Genomic DNA, 14712 nt, shown 5'->3' with positions numbered 1-14712 from the left:
AGGGAGATCAGGGGTACCTGCCACGAGCTCGGACCTGCCACCCTCCAGACAGAATCTCTTCCATATCTTCCGATAAATTGCCAACGTCACCGGCTTCCTGCTGGCCTGTAGGGTGGAAATGACCTGCTCCGACAATCCTTTTGCCTTCAGGATGTCCCTCTCAGGATCCAAGCCGATAAATGGAGTCTTGCTGGGTCCGGGTGGTGGATCGGGCCCTGGTGGATGATGTTCTCCCACAAGGGCAGCTCGACTGGATCTTCTACTGCCATGGCTCCCAGAAGGGAAAACCAGCTTCTCCTCGGCCAGTATGGCACTATCAATATCACTCTTGCGTGGTCCTCGCGTATCTTTCTGAGCACTGCCGGTATGAGGGCCAGTGGTGGGAATGCATGAGAGGGATTCTCCCCAAGTCTGACTCAGGGCGTCTACGCCCTCTGGATGATCCATCGGATTTAGGGAGTAGAATCTGGGAACCTTCGAGTTCTTCCGGCTTGCGAAGAGATCTATACTGGGGTTCCCCCAGCGCTGACAAAGCTGGTCGAAGATCTCTACGTTCAATTCCCACTCTGTCGGGTGGATCTGTTGTCTGCTCAGGTAGTCTGCCACTTCGTTTTGGGAACCCTCTAGATGTACCGCGGTCACGGATCGAACTGTCCGTTCTGCCCACGTGAATATCTTTTCCGCCAGTGCCTGTAGTGGTTGATGTCTGGTTCCTCCTTGGTGTTTCAGGAATGCCACTGTCGTTGTATTGTCGGATAAAATGCGAACATGACGACTCTTTAGTACCGACCGGTTTCTCCGCAACGCTTCCCAGACCGCGAAGAGTTCCTTGAAATTGGAGGATCTGGCCTTGATGCCTGCTGGCCACTTCCCCTGGAAGATCTTCCCTTCTATGTGGGCTCCCCATCCCCACGCACTTGCGTCTGTGGTGACTACCACGTATGGAGAGGTTGTCCAATGCACGCCCACCTGAAGGTTCCTGGCCTGTAACCACCAGCGAAGGGACTCCTTTACTCGTCCTGAGAGCCTTAGGGGTTTGTCTAGCGACGCCTGACTCCTGTCCCACCTCGCGAGAATCTCTTTGTAACAACCGCGAGTGGAATTGGGCCCAACGGACACACTGGATGCAGGCCGTCATGAGGCCCAGGACCTCCATTGCTTCCCTTATGGAGCATTGACGCTTCAACAGGCCTCTGGTTCTGGCCTGAATGGACTTCTGCTTCTGCTCGGGTAGCCAGGATATTCTGTCGGCTGAGTCTAGGAGGACTCCCAGGAATACCTTTCTGGTGTCTGGTGTGAGGTCCGACTTCTCCCAGTTGATCACCCAGCCCAGGAACTCCATCACAGTAGTTGTTCGGATCCTGTCTCGGATGAGCGCTTCTTTGGATCTTGCCACCAGTAAGAAGTCGTCCAGGTACGGCACAATCACAATACCCTGATCTCTCAGGTAGGCCACCACCTCTACCACCAGCTTTGTAAAGATCCTGGGAGCTGAGGCCAGCCCGAATGGAAGACCCTGGAACTGGAAATGGCAGGTCCGGGCTGGTGAACTGATCGCGAACCTTAGTAGGCCTTGGGATGAGGGATGAATAGGAACCTGATAGTATGCCTTTTTTAGGTCTAGGGTGCACATAACTGCGTCCCTGTCTATCAGAGGAATTGTGGATCGGATCGATTCCATCCGGAACCTCCTGTATCTGACCCAAGCATTTAGTGGCTTCAGGTTTATGATGGTGCGGGCCTCGCCGGATTTCTTTGTGATTGCAAACAGGGAAGAGTAGTGCCCTTTCCCTCTTTCTGACGGTGAAACTGGTATTATGACCCCTGAGTCTAACATGTCCTGAAGATCCGACCACATTGCGGAGTCCTCCTGGACGACAGTGGGGGCAATATATCTGTCGGGGGGAGGAGAATAGAGCTCTATCCTGTAACCTTCTCTGATGGTTCTGAGGACCCACTGATTGTTGGTGACTCGTGACCAGTTTGCTGCAAAGTGGCGAAGTCTCCCCCCAATGCCTATGGCGTCATTGTCTCCTCGATCTAGATGTCGATGCAAATGGGGGACCTCTGTTCCTTCCACTTTGGCTGAAGGAGCCTTTGTAGGAACTTCTATTAGACCTCGCCCGGCCCCTAAACTCTGACTGTCCTCTGAAGAAGGAGCCTCTCCGAAAGGACTGGGACCGCCTGGGCTTTTCTTCCGGGAATCCCTTATTCTTATCGGACACCAGCTCAAGGATATTATCCAGGGCTGGACCAAACACCCTCAGACCCGAGAAAGGGATGGCACATAACCCTTCTAAGGCAAAGTTATCCCCCGACCAGGATCTAAGCCAGACTGCTCTCCGGGCCGCATTAGAGAGGGAGCTGTTTCTGGCCGCAAACCTAACTGATTCTGCCGACGTATCCGACAGGAACGCCGTGGCTGATTTCAAGAGAGGAAGAGATGCTAGTATCTCTGACCTCGGGGTCTTGTTGGTTAGGTGTTCTTCCAACTGCCCCAACCATAGGAACATAGACCTAGCCACCGAGGTGGCTGCTATGTTGGCTCTAATCAGGGCCGCCGACGTCTCCCATGCTCTTTTTAACAAGACGTCCGCCTTTCTATCCATCGGGTCTCGAAGACCGGATGAGTCCTCGGCTGGGATAGCCGACTTCTTAGTAACCTTGGCGACCGGGACGTCGATCTTAGGGACTTCTTCCCACGCCCGAGTTTCCTCGGGATCGAAGGGCAGTCTATTTTTAAAGTTTCGGGAGAGTGTCAACCGACGCTCTGCTTCTTTCCACTCCTCCAGGATCATTGCTTTGATGTGCTCGCTCACAGGGAACACCACCTGTTTGCGGGACACCAGTCCTCCAAACATTAAGTCCTGTCTGGACTGTGGCTTAGGGACTTCTTTCATCTGCATGGTATTTCTGACCGTGTGTACCAGCTCGTCCGTATCCTCCAGTCTGAATAGGTACTTTCTGTTCTGCTCCTGACTATCCCCCAGGATCTCGCCTTCTTCCTCCTGATCTGAGTCCCGGAAATGGGATTCCTCGCTAGGGCTCGCCTCTGATACTGGGACTGGTTCCCACCTCGGACGCTTGCGACCTGGCCCAGGGCTGGGGGATCGACGCCGGGTTGTAGAGGCCTGAATCTCTTCCCTTATCCTGGGCTGTGGGGACGGGTGGGGAGGGTGGTCTGCGCTATGCGCACTTACCCCTCCACCAGATGCAGTGTTGCCTTCCATCCCGTGGCGTCCGATGCAGTCACACAGCCTGGAACGACCTGTGACGACTCTGGAGAACGCTTTGGTCCAGGAGCGCGCGCGCCCTGGATTTGAAACCGGCGTCTGACGTCACCGGATGTGACGCTGGTAAGCCGCGCCTCCACTTCCTGCCGGGCATCTGCGCGCGACCGCGCTCGGCGCGTGCAGGGAGCCGCCTCCATTCCTGCTATGGCGCTCCGGCCTCCACTGCCCAGCCGTCGGCGTCGACCTGCGGATACTCGGCGTCGCGGCCGATTGCGCCCACTTCTGTCGGTGCCCGCATGGCCAGCCGCCTGCGGGGAGCCGACCCGTCCTGGAGCCGAGAGCCCCCCCACCGGGAGGAACGGCTCCCTCCAGGAGCGTCGTCCTGCTCCTGGCCTTTGGAGCCGAGGGACTCCCCACCGGGAAGTTTCGTCCCCGGGACCTCTTGACAGGGGAAGGATTGGACCGGCCGCACGATCCCCTGGGCCCCTCCGGTAAGCTCTCACGTGTCCCTCCGTGCAGGAACAGGAAAAACACTGAGGGAAAGGGGGTGGGACATGGCCTTTTAACCTCTCGTGTGCTTTCCGGTCCCTGTAAGAAGGAGGAGGACGTCCTCCATAGTGCTGTCAGGTGGACGTCCTGGAAAACATTTTTCAATAAAAGTTAAATTATTTTACACTGGTTGTCTGTCATTTCTTTCTGCGGCGAAAAAGGTTAAATACAGGGTATTTAAAAGGTGAAATGGTATTCAAAACTAGGTATATAACTGTGGGTAAATTTTAGCTTTTTGCCACAGTTGTGTTCCTGGTTGTGTTTGAAGCAAAGTATTTCACCTAAAAAGTTGTGTTTATTGTTGGTGATTTCCTAACAATGTACACAACTTTTGTTAAAAGGTGAAATACTTTGCATAAAACACAACCAGGTACACACCTGTGGCCTAAAGCTAAAAATAGAGACCATGACAAGATAGCCAACTTTGGTTGGCAAAGGTATATACTGTTGGTACAGAAGGTACACAAGTTTGGTTAGGGCACAAATCTTTCACACTCTGTCATCCTGCAAGTGTACTCTGCCTTGAGGTGACAAAGTATAGTGCAAAATTGTCCCTCATTACTGAAACCGTCACAGAACTTCTAGTGGTAATGTCCTGGTAATCTTGCAAGGTGGTTTCTTCAGAGGTGTCCTCAATGGAAATGGGTTCCTTGCAGATAACAAAATTGTGGAGTACCACGCACGCTTTGATCACCTCGTCCACAGTTTCTGTCTTGAGGTTGATCGCAGTCAATAGGACCCGCCATTTGGCTGTCAGAATGCCAAAGGTACATTCAACCATTCTTCTTGCTCTTGTGAGGCGGTAATTAAAAATGCGTTTTGGTCTTGTCAATCCTCTGCTAGAGTACGGTTTCAAAAGGTGTTCTGACAGCTGGAAGGCTTCATCCCCTACACAGACAAATGGCATAGGTGGACCAGATGTTTGCGGCAGCGGTCTAGGTGGTGGGAACTGGAAGGTGTTTCCATACAGTTTACGCCCCATGGCAGACAGTTTGAAAACTTGAGAGTCATTGGAGCGGCCATAGGCCCCAATATCAACCGCAATAAATTTGTATTCCGCGTCAGCGATGGCCATGAGGACAATTGAAAAATATTTCTTGTAATTGAAATATTCCGATCCCGATCCAGCTGGCTTTACAATGCGGATATGTTTCCCGTCCACAGCGCCCAAGCAGTTTGGAAACTGACATATCTGTTGAAACTTGTCAGCAATTTCAATCCACCTCTCTGTTGTGGGCTCTGGTAAAAACTCTTCAGCTAAGGAGTCCCACAGTGCACGGCATGTGTACTTCACAATTCCAGATATGGTGGAAATCCAGAGTCTGTACTGGAAATGCAGTGACGAAAGGGATTCTCCAGTTGCAAGAAATCTGTGGGGAATTAAAAAACAATAAATTAGTTTTAAATCACAGCATTACATACCAAAACTGAGCTATAACACTTGGAGATACAAACTACCACCAACAAGATTGCAGTGAAAGTGTGCTCTGATGCGATCACATCCAATAAATGTGGCTTACCTTAAAGTCACCATCAGACGCTCTGCGGGTGAAACAGAAGCGGCAATAGGTGTCCGCTTTTCTTATGAGGTGTGCAATGCGCTCCACCAAGTAATCAAAATTCTCCATTTTCATCCTAACATATCCAAAAAATTTATCCGGGTTTCGTTGAAGGTCCATGCAGAGTGTAGAATAGACCCCACGCGTCATTCTCTTGGCTGTGATGGGGTGGATCCACAAACGTCGTCTACGATGCCTGATGCGCTGCTGTCTCGCTCTCTCCTTCTCCAGAACAATCACCCTCAAACGATTCGCCTCCGCTATAAAATCCGCCAAATTCTTCAAAATATTTCCAATGACAACATCCATCTTCACCAGTAACTTGCTCTTCTCTCCAACCTGCACTTTCTCCTCGACAACCTGTCAAAGAAGGGTTGTAGGAACACTCTATATATAGTTTTCCAGTAGCCAATCCCGTTCGGAAGGCCACAAAGGTCAATTTTAAAAACCGGATCCGGCGTAATCCGTCGAAAAACGGATGAACCGGATGAGACGGATCCGGTTTTGTCTGTCAAGAAAAAGACGGATCCGGCAGAAAACCGGATCCGTCACATCCGGTTTTACTAAACATTTGCCGGATCCGGCGTTCCGGCATGACGCCGGATCGCGCCTGACGCCGAAAACCTGATGTGTGAAAGTAGCCTTAGAGAGGCAGAGCACCTTTGGCGGTTCCCTGCTTGAAACACTAAATGTGCTGGGAGGTGGGTGGAGTTGAGAATACATAAAAGAGCGGGATGGTTTAGGATTATAGGTCAGTCGTTCAGTCAGTGAGTGAGGCTGAGAGACAGGAAGCCACTCGGAGAGGAGTGGGGATCCCTGGAAGAGGGATGGAGGAATGAGTGCTGCAGCTGCCTCAGTGACCTGAGCCAGCAGGCACGGGAAAGGAAAGAAGGAGAAAGACATTGAACTGAAGCCTGAGCCTCCATAGGAGAGAAAGACAAGTACAGAATGTAGGAGTAAAAGGGAACACAGAGGACGTGGGTTAGAGGAAGAACCCTGCCTAGAAGTTCTAAGCGCAAGGCTGGGGCCCGGTCCCCGAGGTTGTATGGACACTAATGGTTCTACAGCAGACACCGGTGGAGTAGTGGGCTGTAAACGCACTACTCCCATCTAAGACTTGAGGGCACAACAGCAACACAGATAGAGAGCCGGGACTCAGGAGTAGAGAGTCCCCGAAGCAGGCTACAGCTGTCTGCCGTACAAGTAGAGTTCTTGGGAACATCTGTCAGGAGGAACTCCAGTGTAACTCAGTACTCGGAGATCTTCACACTTAAAGGCGCTATAGAGGAGACGTTCAGAAAAGGCACATAAGTTGGCGGAGCGTGGAAGGGAGCATTCCATCTTTCCTGGAGGTTGACCGAGTCCCTGACCCGGAGGACACGGCACAGAAGCGGGCACTACAGACCGCGAGTAAAGCTTTGGAACTACATGCCCTGGTGTCCTCCATTCCTTCCTGCATCCGTCCGCCTGGCACTGCTACGTTCCCTGCGCCGGACACTACACCATCTAACAGGGGTGTAACTAGAACTGATTGGGCCCCATAGCAAACTTTTAAACGGGGCCCCCTCAAAGACACACCCCCTTACCGATAATGCATACTAGAGTCACATTGAGTAACAGAATTAGAAATAATGTAACAATTATTCCTAATCCTGTAACTCCGTCAATACAATCAAATTAGTTAAGCATTGATAATTTTATATTTAAAGTTGCTGGCCCAGCACCACATGGTATACATAGCGTCCAGCCCCACATGGTATACATAGCACCCCCCTGCAGAGAATTGCCCCACAGTCCAGCACACAATATATTAATTAAAAAAAAACAAGAAAAAAAAACCATCCTCACCTTCTCGTGCCTGCACTGCTCCCAGCTCCTGTCTCCTGCTCCTCTGCCTGGCTGGCACTCAGTGAGAGCGCGATGACATCGCGCACCCGCTGTGTCACAGGCAGAGCGGGGAATGATGGGAGGGGGGAGCGTCAGCTAACGCTCTCCTCCATCATTGCGATGGCGCGGGGGGGGGGGGGGGGGGGGGCGTCGGCGCTGGGGGCCGGTGGGCCCCCCAAGGCACCGTTGGCCACAGCACCTGCTGGAGCGCCGCTGCACTTCATTGCACTACCGGGTAGCGCCGATCAGAGTCGGGGACCCGGGCCACTATATGGGCCGGGCCCCAAAGCAACCGCTTCGGCTGCTACCCCGGTAGTTACGCCACTGACATCTAAGTGTCACTACACCTACTCTGCCCTGGGACAACAGCCCTGCCTGTGGAGGGCTATAACATCATTGCTGCACCACACCATCTGTCCCAGAGGATCTGTCTGCAGAGTCGGCTTAACACCTCCCTTGCCGAACACCACAGGTGGCGTCATGAACTATTCATTTAACTACATTCCACTATTCACAACATCCCCTATTAATTGGACGCCCAGGGCCATGGTCTGGGTCACTGCTACTGTGACACATCCCGCTGATACCGGCCTGGTACCGAGTACCCAATAGCCCTGGGAAGGCGACCCACCCACACTGTTCTGCCGTGGACGCAATGTAACAGCCCCGACTCCCATGTCTGTGCTAGGATCCCAGAGAACAACACCAGTTCTATTACTCCACAGCATCGATAACAAATAGCCAACATTAAGGACTTCTCTGGGATCGGCAGAAGTGGGATAAACGCTTCTAAAGGGCATGTCACACTAAGATATCGCTAGCAATATCGCTATAACTTGTGACGTTATGGTGATATTGCTAGCGATATCGCTGTGTGTGATACTTACATACAACCCGCTCCCCTGCTGGTTATCGCTGATCGTGCGAGAACAGGCTGGACTGTTTCTCGTCGTCAGCTTCCTGCAGCGCTTCCTGCTGTGAGGACAAGCGACGCGTGGAGCCGGGCGGGAGGACGCAGGATCGCCTGGTGTGACAGGTAAGTAGCGACCCCCGTCCCCAGCAATGTCGCTAGTGAGATCTGCCTGCGTGGCAGCTCACTAGCGACCACTTAGCGATGTACCAGCGATCCTGACCGCGTCATATCGCTGGTTGGGATCGCTGGTACATCGCTAAGTGTGACAGTACCTTTAACTACCAAGTACAGAACTACATATACCCCCTCCCCTCCAGATGTCTCTAGTTGCCTGCAGTAGCCCCCTACTCTCCACCAGCAGAGAGGGAGGCAGGCATAGAAGGAGCTTGTGGGCCTCTGCCACCATGATCTTGTAGGACAGGACACTGGAGAGCGGCACACGTTCCACAGCGGTCACTGGCTTTAGGCTGTGTGCACACGCTGCGGATTATGTGCGGATTCATCCGCGCGGATTTTTTAAAATCCGCAGGTCAAAAGACCTGCGGTTTTACCTGCGGATTGCTCTGCGGTTTTGCCCTGCGGTTTTTCATCTCCTCAATGGAGGAGATGGCAAACCGCAGGAGAATCCGCAGAAAGAATTGACATGTCAATTCTTTCTGCGGATTGAAAACCGCAGATAATCCGCGCAGAAGATTCCGCACCGTCTGCACTGCGGTTTTTGATTCCCATAGGGAATCATGGTACTGTACACCGCAGCAAAAACTGCTGCGGGTCCGCAGCGGCCAAAACCGCTGCGGAACCGCAGCAAAATCCGCAGCGTGTGCACACAGCCTTACCCTGTGTGGCCAGAACCGCATTACAAGTCGGCCGGCTGTGGATCTCAACTACCCAGCGACTCCGTGCACAGTCACACCTTGCAGACAAGGCTTGTCTCACCCATCTGCCTTTGTCAGTATATATGGGAGTCGCAGAGCCGCAGCGACTTGTACCATATGGAAAGAATCCCAGCGACACAGCGCACAGAACGTCCTGTACGGAGGTGAGCCCAGGACGGCACAGCACACCGGAGGCGAGCACCGACTGTACGCGGCTCCAGCCACATTCCAGGGCTGAGGCATCACACCTGCAGCCGGCACAGCTCCCCGCACCGGGCCGCCTGACACCGCGATCCTCCGAGCGCACAAACGGCGGCGGGACAGCGCAGAGACGGCGCGGGGCACAGCTACAGGCGGCTGCCGGGAAGGACGCTGCCCGCGGGATATACTGGAGCGGCGCATCACACTGGAGACCGTCCTGCCCAAGAAGGAAGCGAGACAGCAGGGCAGCCCCCCCCAACACATAGGCACCTACACCCAGCAGGCCAGCCCCCCCCCCCCCCCCCCCAACACATAGGCACCTACACCCAGCAGGCCAGCACCCCCCCCCCCCCCCAACACATAGGCACCTACACCCAGCAGGCCAGCACCCCCCCCCCCCCCCCCCAACACATAGGCACCTACACCCAGCAGGCCAGAACCCCCCCCCCCCCCCCCCAACACATAGGCACCTACACCCAGCAGGCCAGCACCCCCCCCCCCCCCCAACACATAGGCACCTACACCCAGCAGGCCAGCCCCCCCCCCCCCCAACACATAGGCACCTACACCCAGCAGGCCAGCCCCCCCCCCCCCCCCCCGACACATAGGCACCTACACCCAGCAGGCCAGCCCCCCCCCCCCCCCCCAACACATAGGCACCTACACCCAGCAGGCCAGCCCCCCCCCCCCCCCCCCCAACACATAGGCACCTACACCCAGCAGGCCAGCCCCCAATATATAGGCTCCTCACCCAGTATATAGTCACCACACACAGCAGCTCCTCACACAGTATATAGTCACACAGTATATAGTCACACAGTATATAGTCACACAGTATATAGGCTCCTCACACAGTATATAGTCACACAGTATATAGTCACACAGTATATAGGCTCCTCACACAGTATCTAGTCACACAGTATATAGCCACACACAGCCGTACCTGGCGGTCTCTGTGCCGGGCTGTAGGATGTACACAGGCTCAGCGCCTGCGCTTTCTCCCGTACCGTGGCCATCCCGTCCCAGCAGAGCAGCCAGACTAGGCGGGAGGCGGAGCGTCCGCATCTCTTCTACCACCTGGGGGCGGGCCCGGTGACGTCACATGTCAATACAGTGTGTGCGGCGCACGTGTGCGAATTCCTGGGCTCCCGGTCACAGCGCGGTGTCATCCGCATCCTGGCTGAGAGCTGGCACCGTGTCGTACCGAAGTCAGTGAAGTCAGTGCCCTGCCGTAACTATGGCTACTAACACAGAGGTGCTGGGAACATGGAGTTATTATGGGGCCGTGCGGGCTGTGAAAATTGCTTGAGATAAAAAACAAAGAAACCTATTAACTGTGTGTGGTCCGGTGTAGTGTGAGGGGCTGCGCACACGGGGGCTTCCAGCAGAAACTTCCCATTTGGGCCAGGCTGGAGGGACCTGGGTTCTATATGTCTGCAGTGTGATATCAGTGGTCCATAGTCATTTAACCCTTTCATTAACGCCCTTCGGTGCCCATTTTTGTGTGTTTTATAGTTTTTGTAGCTGTTTTTAGGTGTATTCACATCAGGGCTCCTCGCTGCATTGTATGTAATTATTGTGATGATGATTTTTTGTTGTTAAACCTATAAAAACAGAACAGAAAGAATTGCCGAATAAGAAACCAACTTCAGCCTCGTTATTACTCCTCCCAAACTGTCCCTAGGCCACGTTCACACGTACGGTATGTGGTCAGTGTTTTACCTTTACACATGTTCAGTCTTTTGAGCGTCTTTTGGCCAGATCTGAAGCAGAACCGTCCATTCTTGAGGAGACTTTCTTCCTGAAAAACGTTGTGGTTTGTACATGTGTTCACCTACCCTTAGGGTTTGCCCACACTGAGTTTAAGGCCGGTTTCACACGTCAGTGGCTCCGGTACGTGTAGTCACAGTTTTGTCACGTACCGGTGACTCTGACATACGTAGACCCATTCAAATGAATGTGTCTCTGCACATGTGAGCGTGTTTTCCCGGACATACGGTCCGTGTGAAAAACACGGAGACATGTCAGTGTTTATAGGAGCGCACGGTCCGCAAAACGTGCTTAATACGGCACACGGAGAACAGTTCACACTGTCCTCCATGTTCACGGACGGCCGCCGGGGAAGAAGCGCTTTTATAAGCCGCTGTTCCCAGACGGCTGGTGCTGAACTCGGCTGTCATTCTTCTCTCCTGCTCTGCCGGCAACAGCGAGCAGCAGAGAATGAATGAAAAAAAAACCGACGTGGGGTCCCCCTCTGTTTGTGAACCAACCCGGCAAAACTAACAGCTGGGGGCTGTTGATCTTGCCCCCCCCAGCCTAAAAAACAGCAGCCCGCGGCTGCCCAGGAAAGGCCGTTGGTGGTTCTGGAGGACTGGAGTTGGGCTGCTGGCTTTTGAATGCAGGTGATTCCGCTTGTGTTCATTGAACCATACGGAATCACCGCGTCCAATACATTGTAATTTTATCTTGCGGAGACTGAGCGTCTCCGCAAGATAAATAGACATGCTGTGGTCTGGAAAGACATCCGCATGTCCGTCTCTGCAGGGAAGCCAAAGGTGCCAATGCATGCATAGTGGAGATGGGATTTCTTGAAATCCCATCCACTATGCTGTAACATCTGGCTGCTGCGGATTGGACACTGCAGATGTACGCAGCGTCCATCCCGCAGCATTTACTGACCATGGGCGCGTACCCTTATTCCTCAGCGCTGCTTTTTATGGAACTAAGGAATAAGTGAATAACCTACGGCATATCTTCCAACCGTCCTGAATTCAGCCACAGTTTATAATAATGTAGTAAGGAAAATTTGGTCATCTTGACCTCTATCTCATAACCCAGAAGCAGGTTATACATGTCCACAGAGATGCATTATAGATATAGCAATGTATTTCTATTGTCCCTGTAGACTGATGTGAAGAAAAAGGTTTTCTTATTCCTATAACAGGATCAAATAAAAAAAAATTTGCAATAAAGACCAATAAGAAAAGTAGTGAATTAAAAAAGATTTTTATTACAATAAATAATAGTGAATAATTAATAATAGCAGCTGAATCAAAATAATGGAGCATGTTTTAACAAAAATAGTATTTTTCCCCTAATATACCCATTAGGGAGAAATAATATTGCAAAAATGCCCCAAAAGAGCCCAAAATAATATATGTGTATACTATAAAAAATGTAAAAATATATTTTTCATTTATTTATATACATATTGAGAGACAGTGACCGGCATTGTTGTAAATGGCCGGTAAGTGTCACAGAGGAGGGGGGTCCTCTGCGCTGTAAGCCAGTAATGTTACTCTGGGACCTCTAGTTCTACAATATGTGTTTATAAAGGGGGGCTTACAGGGTTAACTGGAGAGCTGGGCGGGACTGACTAACCACACATACCTCCCACACTCTATGGGGGTGGTTTCAGCTACATAATGTGACCATGGTTTGGGTCACATGATTTTCAGAGTTGTAAGGTCCTGAATGACCATCTGAAGGTGTGCAGAGCCACTTGGAGCTTTGCAGAGCTTTGCGGAGACGTGCAGAGCGGTGTAGAGCTGGGCAGAGCAGTGCATAGCCTCGCTGTACAGAGCCGTGCGGAGCTTTGCAAAGCTGGACAGACCCTGGCAGAGCGGCTGCAGGAGCAGCAGCAGCGGCGTGTGACTGGCAGCCGGAGGTGCCAAGAGAGTCAGTGGCTGCAGTAGGAGCTGTGGCAGTGCCATCAGGAGCTGGTGAGGTGTAAGAGGACATCGGAGGTCCAGATCGTACAAACTCTTAAAGGGCCAGTGCAAGCCCAGAGAAATAATAGTGTACTGTGTGAACTGGGACTTGAGAGTGCCTGTCCACGGGGTGTACCCCAGAGAGGGGTGGTGTCCCTAAAAGGGGTGTTGTCCAAAAAGGGGATGGTGACCCAAGCAGGGATGGTTGCCCAAAAGGGGTGGAGTTCCGAAAGGGGGCGGTGACCCAAATGGGGGTGGAGTCCCAAAAGGGGGCCAGCAAATGAGCCTTTGGACTGTAGCTGGGGGCAGTGAAGTTCCTGCTAAGCAGGTCCATGCTATGCTGTGGATAGCTTGGTCAATGAACTGACATGACAGTGCCCCTTCTGGATGGATTAAGAATGGGTGATGGGACTGATAGACCCGGGGAGTGGAGTGTCTTTGCTGAGGACCCCTCCTCAACATTCTGGGTTGCCTGGGACGGGGCCGAGAGTGAATGGCTCCAGTGGGGACGATAAAAGACCTTTGACAGTCTACCTCTACATTGATGCGACTGAGATGTCCACGTACTACGAAGTGACGCTAGTCCCGGACTTTCTGTATACTATGGTAATAGGTCGGGACTTGGAAGCCCTGTGGGACTGGTGGATAAAGGAAACAGTGTCTGTAGAGTTAATGTGTGTCCAAGGTAATGATGTTGAGAATGCGCCCCCTAGAGTTGACAGTCCTAAGTTAGGCATTACCAAGGAAAATGGTGGACAGGCCCAACTTAGGCTGCTTTCACATTAGCGTCTGTTTGCGCACCGTGTAATCCGCAGCAATCGGTATGCGTCATGTTTCCCTATCTTTAACATGATGGATGCAGGCGCATGCGTTTGCATCAGTTCGCATGCGTCAGCGTCCGCATGCGTTGCTTTTCGATATGCGGCGGGTTCCGGCGAACGCATCATGTTGGACTTTTGGAAGCGGAAAAAATCTGTCAAATATGCGCATTACTGTCTATGGGAACGCATGCGTATGCAAGGACATACGTAAGCACATGCTTCTATACGCATGCGTTTTTTAAATGAGTTGATCCAGGAAGTGATTCATCCACCTGATGGTCTGCAAAAAATTTTTGTTCAAGAGCTGTTTTGGTTATTCCACGTAATCTTTATGTCTTTGAGTGCGCTGAATCCGAAAATGACCTCCGTTTTGTCATAGGACATCACGTTTTCTGACAATTTAAGTAACTATGTTAAATAAGAAAATACCTCAAAATAAATGAAAATAGCCTCATAAAATTAATTTTTTATTACAAATGTTTCATGAAAATCATTTTTTTAACTGCAATGAACTCACTAACGCACACTAAAATTGATTCTTCCCTGTGAGGCTTCTCTTGGTACATTTACGCTTGTGAGTAGCATCTGTAATGTTTCTCTGAAGCGTCCAACAGTAGTCTGACATCATTGTAATGCTCCATCTTCCCTGGTATCTTCTTTCCATCTCTTTAATGTCCTGGTGGAATCGTTCACCTTGCTCTTCACTCACAGCTCCCAAATTTTCAGGAAAGTTGTCAAGGTGGGAATAGAGGAAATGCACTTTCAAACTCATCAGGCAAGCTAAAGCTTGAAATGCTTTCAGCATTCGTCCGATGATTTTTTTGTAGTCAGGGTCTTTGTTATTGCCTAAAAATTTCTCTACGACCTCTTTAAATGCAATCCACCCTTCTTTTTGAGGATGCGTCATGGTATTGATAAACTCTTGATCAGCTATAAGCCTTCTAATGTCTGGTCCGACACAACA

The 14712-nt window shown here is 51.7% G+C and overlaps 1 protein-coding gene across 1 annotated transcript in view; it reads right to left on the bottom strand.

Moving 5' to 3' along the window:
• Window positions 1–10304, bottom strand: part of DEPDC7 (DEP domain containing 7) — a 70351-nt gene extending 60047 nt beyond the window's left edge. Inside the window, exon 1 of the mRNA XM_073576336.1 lies at window positions 10161–10304. Coding sequence (XP_073432437.1) covers window positions 10161–10233 — 73 coding nt within the window. The 5' untranslated portion in view covers window positions 10234–10304. The remainder of the gene's footprint in view (window positions 1–10160) is intronic.
• Window positions 10305–14712: the final 4408 nt, after the last annotated feature.

The sequence above is a fragment of the Dendrobates tinctorius genome, unplaced genomic scaffold (assembly GCF_039654945.1).
Source record: "Dendrobates tinctorius isolate UK_male_01 unplaced genomic scaffold, ASM3965494v1 ptg000048l, whole genome shotgun sequence".
NCBI lineage: Eukaryota > Metazoa > Chordata > Amphibia > Anura > Dendrobatidae > Dendrobates > Dendrobates tinctorius.
The sequence above is the reverse complement of the archived record's forward strand: the minus strand, read 5'-3'. Positions and strand labels throughout refer to the sequence as shown.